The sequence below is a fragment of the Ambystoma mexicanum genome, chromosome 8 (genome assembly GCF_040938575.1).
Source record: "Ambystoma mexicanum isolate Mex_15411 chromosome 8, UKY_AmexF1_1, whole genome shotgun sequence".
Lineage (NCBI taxonomy): Eukaryota > Metazoa > Chordata > Amphibia > Caudata > Ambystomatidae > Ambystoma > Ambystoma mexicanum.
The window spans coordinates 532,728,695-532,744,014 of NC_090929.1; the positions used below are offsets into that span (position 1 = coordinate 532,728,695).

At 44.4% G+C, this 15,320-nt stretch overlaps 1 protein-coding gene across 2 annotated transcripts in view; it reads left to right on the plus strand.

Annotated features, from left to right (window-relative positions):
- ARHGEF16 (Rho guanine nucleotide exchange factor 16) overlaps window positions 1-15,320 on the plus strand; it is a 440,772-nt gene that overhangs the window by 187,689 nt on the left and 237,763 nt on the right. For both annotated transcript variants that reach the window (XM_069610226.1, XM_069610225.1), the window contains exons 5-6: window positions 6,621-6,677; window positions 9,016-9,182. In XM_069610226.1, coding sequence (XP_069466327.1) covers window positions 6,621-6,677; window positions 9,016-9,182 — 224 coding nt within the window. The remainder of the gene's footprint in view (window positions 1-6,620; window positions 6,678-9,015; window positions 9,183-15,320) is intronic.

Below are 15,320 nucleotides of genomic sequence, written 5' to 3' on the forward strand. Positions count from 1 at the left end.
GTGGATCTTCGACTCACTTACTTCGAGATTGTCCTGATGTGCCTCCCAGACGTTCGGGAAACGAACACCCTCGGTAAATTTAGGGACGTATTACAGAGGGAAGGATTCCAGTCCCTTTGTTACCCTCTGTCACCACTTTGGAGTGTTCTGACGATGATCGACTTATGGTGATGACAGTCACCCTTTTGAGCGGCCAGACCTCAATACAGACTCGGGCCCTTCTGGATTGTGGAGCCGCAGGAAATTTCATTGATACCCACTGGGCAGACAGCCAAGGGCTGACTCAGATAGCCAAGATCGAGGACCAGACGGTGGAGGGAGTAGATGGCGAGCCTTTGAGCTCCGGCCTCATTACCCATTCTATTGAAGTTCTCACCATGCGTATCATGCAGCATACAGAACGCCTTTCCTTTGATATCATCAGAGCTGCTCACTTCCCTTTGATTCTAGGCAGTGGATGGTTACGTTGGCATAATCCCACCATTGACTGGTCCAGAAACCTGTTAAGTTTTCATTCAACCTTCTGCAAGGCAAGCTGTTTGCCGAAACTGTTTGTTTTCTACGATTCAAACTTCCTGTGGGGTGGAATCTAAGACCATACATTGCTTACCATCCTATTTGAGTGGTTACACTGAAGTGGTGACAGAGAAGATCCCGTTGGAGCTTCCTCCTCACAGACCCGAAGATTGCTGTATTGAATTGCACCCAGATGCCTTAGTCCCATTTGGTCGCATGTATCCCTTGACTATGCAAGAAAGGCAGTATCTGAGCGACTACCTAGACAAAAACCTAGCCAATGAGTTGATCAGACCATCCAAACCTCCTGCTGGTGCCTCTTTATTCTTCATTCCCAAGAAAGACACTCAAGAGCTACGACCCTGTATAGATTACAGAGGATTAAACAAAGTAACCATTAAGGACAGATATCCTATGCCCCTCATCTCTGAAATCATTCAGGCTGTGCAGTCGGCCACTGTGTTTACTAAACTAGACTTACGCAACGCTTACCATTTGCTTCGGATACAAACCAGAGATGAGTGGAAGACTGCCTTTAGGACCCCTTTTGGTTTGTATGAGTATCAAGTGATGCCCTTCGGCCTTGTAAATGCTCCATCGATATTCCAACGTTTCATGGACAGACTTTTTTCGGATCTCCTGGGACACTCTGTCATCATTTATCTTGATGACATATTGGTCTTTTCCCACACCCACGCTGAGCATAACTCTCATGTCAAGGAGGTTTTTCACAGACTCAAAGACAATCACCTCTCAGTCAAATTGGAAAAGTGTGTGTTTTCGGCAACATCCATTTCATATTTAGGATACATTCTTTCCTCTGAGAGAATTGCCATGGACCCTCAGAAGGTCATTTCCATTCTAGAATGGCCGTCTCCCAAGTCTGTTAAAGACATCCAGAGATTCCTTGGTTTATCGAATTTCTACCGGAAATTTATACCAAACTTCTCTCAACGGATACTCCCGATGACCTCGCTTCTTAAGAAATCTTCCTCCCCTTTCCAATGGTCTACTCAAGCCGAAGAGAGTTTCCAACAACTCAAACAAGCTTTCTGTTCAGCTCCCATATTAAGGCAACCTGACCAGCTCCGTCCCTTTATAGTGGAAGCTGACGCATCTTCTGCTGCTATCGGGGCAGTATTACTGCAAGAGTATGAGGGGAAGGAACATCCGGTGTCCTATTATTCCAAAACACTGAACCCCAGCCAACGTAACTACTCTGTGATAGAGTGGGAATTGCTGGGTATGAAATTAGCCTGCACTGAGTGGCGACACCTCCTCCAAGGCGGAGAACACCCTTTTACCCTCCGAACGGATCATAAGAATTTGCAGGTATTGCGTCAATTTGAATGTTATAACACAAGACAGGCAAGGTGGGCTCATTTTTTCGCCCAATTTGATTTCAATATTACTTACATTCCGGGTGAACAAAACTTCGTGGCTGATGCCCTGTCCCGACACAGTGACTACCTGTCTGAACAAGAAGCTACTACAGAATTGATGTTTGCAAGATCTCAGAGAATAGGAGTGGTGTCCACGTTCCTGCAACAGGTCAAGGACGATTCTGGAGGGAGATTTGAAGCAGAAAGACATAGCGACAAGACCGATTATGTTATCAAGGATGGGTTATATATGGTCAAGGACAAGTTGTATCTGCCAACTCCGTCGTTAAGGAAGACAGCATTATCCTGGTGCCCTGATACCAAGATTGCGGGTCACTGTGGTATTCGTAATACTCAAGAACTCTTATCAAGGTATTTTATTTGGCCAAAGATGAAGGAAGAGACCAGACAATACGTTCAGTCCTGTGTTACCTGTCTTCGTAACAAGTATTCCACACAACCTCTGGGATTGTTGGAATCCGGTGCCATTCCCACAGGCCCATGGACCACTATATCGACCGACTTCATCGTAGAGTTGCCAGAGTCTCAGGGTTGTACCTGTATAATGGTGGTCATCGATTCATTTACTAAAATGGCGAATTTTCCACCTCTACCTGGGGTACCTTCTGCATCTTGCATGGCTGATGTTTTCCTGAGAGACATATTTAAGCTACATGGTATGCCTACTAAGATCATCTCAGACCGTGGCAGCCAGTACACCTCTCATTTCTGGTCTGCCTTATGCAAAAGATTAGGCATTGAAAGGGCCTTGACCTCGGGGTTCCATCCACAATCAAATGGACAAACTGAACGTCTAAATGGTACCTTAGAGCAGTATCTCCGGTGTTTTGTCAACCTACAACAGGATGATTGGGTCCAGTTACTCCCGACGGCCAAATTCTCCTATAACAACACTTGCCACTCAGCCCTCGGTTCTAGCCCTTTTTTTTGTACCTACGGTTATCATCCCCGTACCTTTCTTCCCTTGACCAACATTGAGTCCTCTGTGCCCTCTGTGGAAGCTTCATTAGCAACTATCCGAGAGGCCCAAAACAAGGCTAGGCTGGGACTCATTGAGGCTCAAGAGAGAAATAGATCCCAAGCTAATAAACACAGGAGACCGGTGCCCAATTGGGAAGTCGGTTCCAAAGTACTACTGTCCACAAAATATTTACCACGTTGGGTACGCCCATCTAAGCTGTCCCCTAGATTTATTGGACCATACAAGATAACACAAGTAGTCAACCCAGTAGCCTTTCGCTTACAGCTGCCTACACGATTAAGTTGTGTACATCCGGTGTTTCACACCTCTCAATTGAAGGCCTTCATGGAAGATAAGTGGTCCCGAAGAAGGAAAAACACTCCAGTCCCACCAGATCCCGCTGAAGACATCTATGAGGTATCCCAAATATGTGACTCTCGATATCATAAGGGACGTTTAGAGTACTTAGTCCACTGGAAAGGATACCCGAGGTCTGAAGACACGTGGGAACCCAGAGCACACTTAAATACCCCCCTCCTGTTGCGTAGGTTCCATTTCAGACACCCCAATAAACCTGGTGGGGTGGACCTTAGGAGGGGGCATACTGTCACGCCTCAGGGAACCTGGCGGCTTTGGAAGAAGTGGAAGCTGCGCCCGCCATAGCGAGTTCCATCACGTTTTTTGGGAAGCGCGCTGTACGGTCTAGTTGTCGTAGCAACGTTCCTGACACCGGTATTTAATCCTTTCACTTCCGGGGTCAGGTGCGTTGCAACGTACAGTGTTTTCGTCTTGTTCCAGCGCTGCTGTTGTGTTTTCGTGGAGTTTCCCTTTTTCCCCTCCGTTGTCCTTCTTTTCCTTTTCTTTTCCCCTTGCGCTCTGTACCTTTTAACCAGTATTTTCTCCTCGCCTTCTTGATTCCTTCTCCCTTGTCTGTTCCGTTCCCGTCTCTTATCCTTCCTCCCATCCGTCTGGTGCCTTTCTCTCTATACTTATTCTGTTTATTCTTGCTTTCTTCCTGTATGGTACTTACCTGTCTTGGTCCTCTTCTTTTGCCCTCCTCTGTTCCTATCTGTTTACATCTCCGGGTACCGACCATTGCCTGTCTTGTGGATTGCCTCGCCCAGCCCTCACCTGCTTATCCAGTATCGGAACTACTTCCTGTTGATATCCTGGTTCTGACCTCAGCCTGTCTTGTGGATTGCCTCGCCAAGCCCTCTACTGTTCTATCAGTTCTGGAACTTTTCCATTTATCTGGTCTCATATCCGATTCTTATTGGAAATTCTTCTAATTTTGGACCGTGTTCATCAGATTCCTCTCCCTCTGCTGCTGCCTCCGGAGTGTGTTTACTACAACCTCACTGCGTTTGAAGATCCTAATCTTCTGGGGTTTTTTGTGCCACTGGCTTTTTCCCCATTGACCAGCGACCGAGGAGGGTTGCCACAGATCACCCAAAGGGTGTCACTGTGGCGTCCTACCTTGGTCGTCCCTATCTTCAAAAAAAAAGGAGTGAAGACTCGAACAAAGGACAATCCAAAGCTGACTCAACGCCGGAGACTTCAAGGTGAGGAGCAAGGGGAGGAAAGGGAGACTGGAGCATCTCAGGAAGAAGAGGAGATTACAGACCTTCCTGACATAAAGTCGTGGGTTGGCACTGAAGTGGTCACGAGTGTGAGATTGTGTCTTTGCCTGCTATCTGTTTGCTTGAATGTGGTGGTATTTCACTGGGCGTCTTTTTAGTTCATGGGTGGGAGGGCATAGTCCTGTTATTAGAAACCTCGGTCGCGTTATGTCTGTCTGTCTCGAATTTGTCTGAGGGGACTGATGGGGAACTGGAAGTTGTGTCAAATTGATCACAGGTACTTTCATGACACATTTGTTACTTGTCTTGTGTGTGTGTGATGTCTTCGATTGTGTACTTTTCATTGGTTCATTATTCTTGAGCATGCTCGGTTTGAGATCAGTGCTGTTGGACAGCAACATGCTGTAATGTGTATAATATGTGGCACTGTGTTGGTTGCATGTTGGCGCAACTGGAGGGTGCTGTTACGTTGTCAATGTTGGGTTAAGGTGTACAATTAGAACACCTACCACATATTATGACGGTTTGTCACCTGTATTTATTGGTATTTCAATGTGTTGCAGATGTTCTGATGTGTCTGGTGATATAAAGGAGTGATAAGTTGCGACCTGCATGCAGTTGTTTGCATGAAAGAGTTTTGTTGGTTCATCTGGTGTGTGATTTGGCAGTTTAGGATAAAAAAGTATGTTCGGTGCAGTTTTCTTGTGTTTGAGTTTGTTTGGAAAATGTGGTGCGTGCTCTCATTGCATGGAGTGGCTCTTAGGGAGTGATGCGCTGCAAGTTAAAGAAGCTTTGCATCGTCCACAAGTCTTTCTGGGGCCTGGGACCGCACTATCTCAAACTCTCTCTTCCTAAACAGCTCCCCTCTCGAGCTCTCCGCTCATTCATTTCCAACTCTCTGAGGGTCTCTTTTCCAAGCAGAGAGTTGGGGGCAGATCTCTCATCGGCTGGGACCTCCCTCTGGTACAGCCTCCCTGCATCTCTCAAACTTGAGCAGGACCACCTCCAGTTCCGTAAGCAACTCAAGACCTTCCTTTTCACTTCAGCCTTCTCTTCCTCTCCCCTGCGGATGTCCTGACTGCTCCACGCATTGATCACCCTGGAACCTGGGCCCTCTGAACTCAGGCCGAGTCTCCTGCATGTCCAGTTGCCCTTGCACTGCCTCCGGGCTCCCCCAGCACTTATGGTTTGTTTCTGCAAACGTACAGTGCCTTCTCTCTGCACTTAGGAGCCACTCGCTGACTGCACTTATTGAGTTACCTGCACTTCTCCCCTCGGCACTTCTCCCCTTCCACTTCCTGCACTTGCACAATCTGAATGACACAAGGCCAAGTAAGATCGTTGTTTTGTCCTCCGCCTGTTTCCCCTCCTTGTCTTGTCACACCTAGAAATAGTTGTGTACAGGTGCGTTATAAATGCCATATCATATATCATATCATGAGCCGGTCTATAGCTGGTCAAATAGCACTGCGAGCTGAGCGCTTGTTCTGACATCTGTGCGCAGCCTGCTGATGCAGGTTCGTATCCCAGCAGGGCCAACTCAGCCTTTGTTCCTTCTGAGGTCGATAAATTGAGTACCACACAGTGGGATGATAATATCAACTGTTATTTCAGTGATTAGATACCTGCGGCTTTGTAGCGCTATATAAAACCAGCTATTATTACTATGAGTGTGTGGTGCAAATGCATCTGCTTTGTTCTGTTGTTTTCTGTTGCACTGAAGGTCTCTGATACAAATTACCTGTCTTCTGAAAAGTATACATCTTATATTATTGTCCTAAGCAATATGTTAGGGTATGTAGCTTGCTTGCATAGCGCTTTAAATTGTTGCCAGGCCGCGTCAAAGCACTGAGGGTGGGGAATCGAGAAAGAGAAACAGAAGAGTGTGAGACGCAAAGGGAAGGTGACAATATGATGCTATGTTATATTTCTTGCTTGTATAGTGATTTAAACCACTATCCTATACATTCTTATTTGTTGGTTTTTAGACTCTTAAACATATTCATATTTTGTGCAATTTTCCACAACATTCAAACATTATAGAAACGGAAGCGACCGCTCCCCCACCCCACCTTGCTTCTACTTAATACGTTTTTGGGTGGTGGATGAAGACCATCGCAAATCACTAACCATAAAGTCTTTCTTTTCTTTCTCCTTCAGGTGCAGGAAACTGGCATTTTGGACATTATCTCACCTGAGGAACGCAAAAGACAAGAGGTAACCGCTGCATTACCTGCCCCAGCTATTCTGCCTCGAATATATGTTCCGTGGTGCTTGCCACTTTGGGTACCTTGTGATGGAAAGACCGTCCACGTCGGAACTTTGTGATCAGCCACTAAAGTTGACAACTCTCCCCCCCCCCCAAGCCACTGGGTGTACCAGTGGGTGGATCTGACATTATCAAAACACCTCCCATTTAGCCCCCAAATGGCGGAATCCCAAACACTGCTCTCTTAAGACATCTGTGCGTGAATGCAAGCTGCCCAAGATGATGCCACATACGCTTGCTGTAATTTTCAAAGCTAATCTTCCATTCTGTGCCCAAAAAATTCTGCATGGGTGAAATTGTGTTGCTGTGATCAATGTTTTGATGAATGGTTCAGAGTCGGTCTATCCAGTTCTTTAAATGGCCTGGCATTGCTTCCTCAGCAGTGGGCCCTTGCGATAAGAAGTGACCTTTTAATCAGATTGAATGTATAAATAACACTTTCTTCCCAGCATGAACAAAACATCTCTTCATTACTTCTAATTGGCCTGATAATTCCCCTTACTCATAGTGGTCATCAGGCTCCTCTTCGAGGTTGCCACCCAGCTCTTGTTCTACTGACTTGGTTAGTTTGGATATCTTCAGCGTAATCCCACCATATTTGTTTCTGTTTTACCAGGTTTGTGGTTTACAGCTTGATAACTGTCTCCCTCACACTCGCACATGTGCAATGTGTGTCAGACCATAGGTATTCGTGATTGGGCCCTAGGTATGGAACCAACCTTGCTAGGCTCTGATGATTAATGTGGTGTCCTGATTTGATTTCTCTGCTAGGTCACAGGATGGGGTTGAGGTGAAGCCCACACCTCCTTTGTTTACTGTACCTTGCCTTTTATTTGCTTTCTGAAGGAAGGGGATTTACCACACTTTGTACAAAAAGTCAGTTTTACGTGCAATTTAACTTTATTTATCAAGTGTTTCATGTGGACTCGTAGTCCCACAATTGTGGTCAGCCGACATGTGTTTCGACCACGTGGGTTTTTATGAAGGCAATTACATTGAAATAGACTGCCCCAAGTGGGGTAGGGTGCTGGCGAGCGGTCATTCGGATAGATGACAGCTGGGCTTCAAGTATGCACTTGAATAGATTCAATGCGGACGCATAAATGCGTCTTGGTCCGTTGGCCATTTTTTGGAATGTTTTTTTGGAATGTGTCAGAACATAGTGTCGCAAGAAAAAAGGCACAGCCACATCACTCACTAGTGACATTCCCAGAGATGAAAATTAATAATAGTCTCTAATTTGAACATCTCACAGTATTGATCTTCTCACCCTGACCCAGTATCTGTGACATTTATTATTGTATTTTGTTATTTATTGGGTATGTATTATGCGCCTGTACAGCAAATGGTGTTTCAAGGCACAACAAGACAGAAAGAGGGACGCGGGGGGGGGGGGGGCAGATCAGATGACCAACATGGTCCTACTAGGCCTTGCGCCATTCGGATTGTGCACGTGCAATAACAAGAAGTGCAGGAGAGGAGTGTGGAAAAGTGCCGGTCACAGCGGAATGTGCTAATGCTTAGGAGGGCAGGAAGTACAGGTCGGAGTGGAGAGCGTGCAAGTGCTGGGGGAGGTGGGAAGGGGAGAGAGCCCCTGGGCCACTGGGGGGTGGGGGTGGGCAGTTGGACAAGTGCCAGGGGGATCCTGAGAGTGCAGGGGAATGAAGGTCCAAATGCTTGGGCACTGTTTCCTCTACACTATTGGTCAGTACTGAGTTCAAAATGATGTTGGATGCAATTGGAGTTTGGAATTGTTTAAGGCTGATGGTTAGACCAAGATATACATTTGCATGGGGAACCTGTGGGACCATACATGATGCTTCATATTGAGATCAAGTTATGCTCAGGATTTCTCTTTAGATTTCTCTATATGGAATGTATAACGGTACAGGAATTCTCTAAAGACCAACCATGATGCCACCAAAACACCCCTGCTCATCCCCAACATATAAATTAACTGAAGTCATAGGTTGGGACGGCTTCTGCTTCCTCACATTCAAAATATTGCTGCTGGGATTCCCAATAGACTAAGTCCACCAAAATGATGGAAGTGAGCCGATTCAGGGATAGAGCTCATTAAGTGCTCAGGACTTGGCTGCAGCAAAATGTTTTGGTTGGCAAAGAATTTAAAATGCGTTTCCTCCTATGGGCTACAAAGTGACTCCACAGTGGTAGGGGACAATTCCATAAGAAATATGTTGACTGCCGTGCCCACTTAAGATATCATGGAAATGCCAAACAAATTTACAAAACCATATCTTCTCTCTCTGATTTTTAATTGTGCAGTCCATTTTTGAGATCATCACTTCCGAGTACTCCTACCTGCACAGCCTGGGTATTCTCGTTCGCCACTTTCAGAAATCGGAGGAACTCAAAGAGACCCTAAAGCCCAACGCAACTGACCATCATCACCTCTTTTCGAACATCGGGGACATCTTGGAGATCAGCAGGAGGTAAGTGGCTTTCTTTGGCTGGCATGTGCGCCACTCTGTTCTGCTCTCACGAACGCAGCACCTACTGTTTCCCTATTATTTCTTATTGAGGACTTCACTGTGGCCCGGCAACACATTCAAAAGGTTTACTGTATGTACCGTTGACCAGAGTCGTGCAGTATGATAAAAGTTGGGGAATGGTGATCGAGGAGTGAAAACAAAACTGGAATGAAGTTCTGGGCATCAGTGGAATGACCTTGCATTGGTTCATGTCTAGGGAGCCTTTCCCTAGCTGCATCCATCTCCAACTCCTTCCATGTCCAGCTATGGCTTTGGAAATGCGCAGTGCAAAGAACGAGTAGTCAATTTGTGCAAACCAGAGGATGGTAGCAAAGTGGTGTACATTCATTAATAATTAACTATTTAAAGGTTATAATAACATTTTGTTTGCCATGCTGGATACAGAGCTTTCCAAAGGTTTGTATTGGGCTTCAGGAGATTTCCAACAGAAAACCTTTTCCCCTTACATTTGTTAGGTAAACCTGGGTTAAAAAAAGACGAGTGAAAATTCTGAAATTAAACTTCGCAATTTCTAGTTTTAATCAGATAATGACCCAAACAACGTGTGTGTTTGTGAACATATATGTGCAATGAGATGGGTACTGAGCCAATCATTATTGATTCTGATGAGGGGAATGATGTGCCTCAGATCAATGCAATTTTGCTGAAGGATCTATCTTCTCCTCTCCTTCCGAAGCAAATTGAGATCTTGGTGAGAGGTCAACAATCTAAGCTTACCTCGTTTTGGATTCCTTTGTCAACTAAGGATAAACCTATTGTTCCTACTTTGAGTGTACAGTCCAAGGGACATCCCGTTGGGGTGGGGCTGGCCACTGACTTGGCTAATGGAGATTCATCGATGATTCCATCAGGCAGGATGCCAGTGGGTATGATTTCTGAATCTTTTTTGGGCAATCCACCTTGCACTAATGATTTGCCTCAAGCCAGTCCATTGGTATCTTCTACAAAATGTAATCTGGTAGATCCTGCCAGGGGACTGAGTACGGCACCTGACTCAAATGCTGTCTCCTCTACAATAAGTTTGAGTGAGAGGTGAATAAATTAAAGCACAGCCTTGTACGCCGGAATAGGTTGAAGGTATTGGATTTGTTTTCTTTTACCCCCACCTTGAGATCTATACATTCCCTTTGGTTTCCCACAGTGCAATAGTGAGTGGAGCCAAAATGAATTTAGCAGCATCACCAGACTCAAAGTGAAACAAATTGTACCCCAAATCTTGAAGTAGCTCTTTCTGTCTGCAGACCAACTTTGCTACAAGTCTGAGTAGAAGTATGACACCATACGGTTGTTGCTGTGCAACGAAAAAGAAATTAATTCAATGTCCCCTGAATTTACATATCTCAAGGTGGGGATTAAAGAAAACCAATCCGATACCTTTGAGCTATTCAGGCGTACAAGGCTTTGCTTTCATTTATTCAACTACCACCCAAACTTTCTCACCTATTAGTCCTCAGGGATCTCTATTTCAGGGGGCCAGAGAACTGCCATCGCCTTTGGATCCAGACCCAGGGGTGGACCAGTGTGGAAGGATCACCTGGGTGAGTGGTCTGCGGGCAGTGGGGGTGAGACATCCAATGGTGAGACGCAGCATTCCCCCCCTTTCCCATACCCATGACCCATCCTATTTTATAAGATTTTCCAATACCCCAACCTCCTCCCCCTTTTCTATCAAACACTGGGCTGAGGAAGAGGGCGACTGGGAGTAAAGAGGCTAACCCTTATATATCACATGGACATGTCCCGCTAATCGGGTCAGGCAAAGTCAGGCAATTGACTTCAACTACATACATCTGATACCAATTAGCTCTTCACACACAGATAAAAGGTGGAACATAGAGACACACTCTGAGGAAGGTGGAACACGAGAAGGAGCAGAACTTCTGGGGCAAAGACGAGCCTACTGGAGCAGAGGCACCGACAGAGGGACAAGAGCAAAGGATAGAGAAACCCAGGAGATCCTTGCAGGAGGTCGTTGCCTCCGAAGAGCCATGAATGATACGCGGAGAAGGCCAAATCCCAAACAAGAAGACTGCATTGTGTTTCAAGGGCACCAGCGACCCTGTCGGTCAACGACAGTAGGGGAGGTCAAGGCCAAGCCTGTGGTATTAACCCTGACTCATGAATTAAAACTGCATTGACAAGAAAGGCATGCACACATCCGGTGAGTTGGCGAGCGACATGAAAGTCTGGTGTGTGTTAAGGAAAAATTGTAGTTGCAACAGTATATCTCACAATTGAAAGGCTGCACGCATGTTGATGAGACGTGAAGGAAGGTGGACCTTTTGGTGACCTTTAAATTTCCGATAACTGTGAAGCCAGTGATACTGAGTAGCGGAGTGATCCAGCGAAAGGAGGTCGCCCACTGAAAAGTCTCTGTGAAAGGTGAAATGAACTCTAAGATGCTTAATGGTCAAGATTAACCCCAGCAAAAGGGGAAGTGAAAAGGTGAATGTTGAACTTTTGTGCTTATGATACTGAACTACCTAGACCAAGAGACACTGGGACAAAGTGTGAGCTGAAGGGAAGGTCGAAGTGGTCCTGCAGAGGTTTTGATAGTATAGGCCATTGTGATTTGACAGAGACTGACTAGGAGTGTGTTTTCTTTATTATTTGGTGGTAGAGACTACTCACATCATAGTTATAGGGCAAAGTAATAGTTTTTCCAAACCCTGAAAATGTAATAAAGGTTTTACAAACGGTACCTCTTGTGTCAGTGTCATACTTGTGATACTATGCCCCCCGTACAGCATGCATACTACCGGTGAATGTGGATGGGGTTACTACACAGGTTTTGCCTTCTATACAGTCTGAACTACCCATTATGTCTAAAATAAGGTAAGCCCAAGATTAGTCTTGGGTGGAGTCTGCCATCAAAACCTTTCTGTCCGAGAGTTGATCCTTGATAAACCCTAGACACTCTGTAATTGTGTTGGCATCTTGGAATGTGTGTGGTTGGAGAAATGTGTTACATCTATGGCATGGCATATTGAATTTACACTATTATATTGTGTTCTTTTTTTTTTTATTCCTGCTCCGTTGGGGGTAATAGGCAGAGCTAATGCAGGCATGGCCATAGCGATAGAACAAGATAAATGTTATCTCTAAGCCTTGGTATGCTGCAGAGGATATTTTGGTGGTACAGGTGATACTCCCCGATGCAGATACTGAGGTCCTCTTGGCAAATGTATATTGGAACGCTTCTGAGTTTTCTATTGAAGGGTTTCATTCACGTTTGTCTGATCTGTTTAATTCTTGGCTGATTGGAGGGTCATCAGCATGCTCTGAGCATCGGGGGAGATTTCCATGCTAATTGTGCTGATGGTCACGATTATAATTTACTCTCTTGTTCTCCCCCTTTCTTCTTCTAAAAATCTGATAAGGGGGTTGGTCTGAGACACTTTCATGGTCAATGACCTGCCCCAGCTGGAGATTAGGCTAACGGATGGTCAATCGATTTACATTTGACACAGGTGCAACCTGGATTCATGGATACATAACTTTTTTGTTTCAACTTCTATTAAACCCCATTGTAGTGAGATGGGTTTCCATGATCCCGGTGCCAGTTATCAGTTGCTGAAAAAAAGGGAGCTAAACATCGCAGAGTTTTTTAAACTCAAAAAGCAGTAATGTCAACGACATAAATCTCTGAGGTACTATCTTGCACTGAGAGACAATCGAGCTATTCTGAGGACTCTCTTAAACGCTAATTCCAGAGACATTTGGTCTCTTATTAATAAGAAGTCTGAGGCAGGGGCTTGTAATATGGGGAATATTATCCCAGAAGATACTGTCCTTCTATTCTAAGAAATGTAACATCTCAGTAGATTCTTACTACACTTCGAACTGGTTAGATAATTCGGCCACTGATGTTGTATGTCCTTGTGAAGTGGAGGATATAATTTGGGCCACTAACAAACTTAAACCATCTTATTAAAAAATGATCCTATTGCTTGGTCTCATTTATTTTAAACCCCATTTTGATGCTACTTATGCATCTCATATATTTCCTGCTTCTTGGGCTGAGTCTATATCCCGATTTAAAAAAAACGGATGATCCTAGTGATCTGGTGAATTATAGACCCATTGCCCTGATCGATTCGTCCAGTAAGGTCTTTTGCTATTAAGAGACCTCTACACCTTCTTGAGTAAAAATGATATTCTGTCTTGTTTTCAGGTGGGATTTCGGAGACAGGTGGGCACATCCCTCAGTGCCACTGTATTGAAACATGTGTTGCAAATGGTAAAAGGATACCAGTGGGGAATATTTGTATGGCCTCCCTGGATTTGTCCTCTGCTTTCGATTGTGTAAACCGACAGCGGTATGGGATAAACTGTTGGAATTAAAGGTACCCAGAAAATGTGTACAGTTGATTGCTTTGTTGCATAAAAATTCCATGCTGAGGATTTGCCTTAATAAGGAAGGTGCAGTATCGAGGCTCATTTCTACCAACTTGGGCTTAGAGAAGGATGTAGTCTTGCATCAATACTTTTCAATCTCTAGCTAAGGGTTATTATCAGGTGATACCAGTAAATTGGGCCATTTGAAACTTCACTGGTTGGCCTTCGCGGACAACAGCAATATTTTCGATAAGACTCCGCGGGGACTCCAAATGAAATTGAATATCTTTCACCAGTATACCCTAAAAAATAATCTTATGGCAAATCGATCAAAATCTAAGGTGGTGGTTTTCTCATCCAACAGGATGACTAAAACTATGTGGTGGACCTTGGGGACTGAAAGGGTTGAGCAGGTCGCTTCACCTGGTTATTTGGGCTACAATTTAACAAATTCTTCGTCCATTATGGAGTTGAGTACCATGCTGAAAAACAAAATGGTGCCCTTACAGTCCCACATGAAGAGGATCTTTAGGAAACTATGCTGTTTATCCTGTCTCCAGGTAATAAAATACTACCTGGGAAAGATCGAGCCAGTGATACTGCATGGTTTAGATATTGCATCCGTGACTCTCGGCCCATGCCTTGATTCCATGCAGGGGATGCTTTGGAAAAATCTATTGGTGCTTTCAAGTTCTATCCCCAATGCAATTATTTGCCACGAGCTGAACATTATTTCACTTAATGCCAGATTTCAGTGGAAACAGCTGTCAATCTTCCATAAGTTTTTGTCTCCTCCACACAATTCCTTATTTGTGGATTTTCACCAGATCCTGGTAAAATGTTCTGTTAAATCTGTTACTTCATTCAGGGGTTCGATGGGTAATCTGCTAGATGGAATTGGGTCATCAAAGTTTGAATTGTTGGGTAATCCTGAATCCGTAAAATCTGAATTGTTCAGGGATGATTGGAGACTGACATTGGAAGCTTTGGGTTCTTATTCGTCCTATCGTAAATACGCAATGTTCCCTGGAAGGTTTGGTAATCTTTCTGTATATCTTAAATGTTTTCCATCTCAGAGGGCTCTTACAACATATTTGCGTTTCAGGTTTAACCAAATGAAGTCCAAAGAACGTATCAAATACTGGGAAAATTCTTCTCCTGTAGATGATCTGTCCCTGGCCTGTCACTTTTGTAATTCTGACAATACTATGGAAATTTTAAAACATTGGGTCATGGACTGCCATTCGTTAACTGCGTAACTGTGATCAGATTGACTTCTTTCACTAAAGAAGGGTAGAGTTTTTACTTAAGCATTTCAAATGAGATCTTTTGGTCAAGGCTTTCTGTGGGGGAAAACTTGTCTCTCGTCCTTGCACTTGTTCAATTTTCAAATTTGATTGATTGTACTTGAATTGTATGAAATTGTTATATGAGATGTATGAATTTTAAAATAAATTTATTTTTGAATGTTATTTTCCTTTGTTGAATGTTGTGTAAGGTTTTCTGTAAACTAAATCACAACAATAACATATACAAATAAAAATGAATATACGTACACACACACACGTAACAGACTTGTCCCTTCCTTTAAGACAGCTGGTCATTCGCTTACAGCTGCTATTCCATTCATCCAGGCGACACAGAGAAGCATTACAATATAGAATAGAATTATTGTAAGGAAAATTGATGTACACTTCTATCACACTCCCACTCTATAGCATGTCTTTCAGGCTCCTTCTG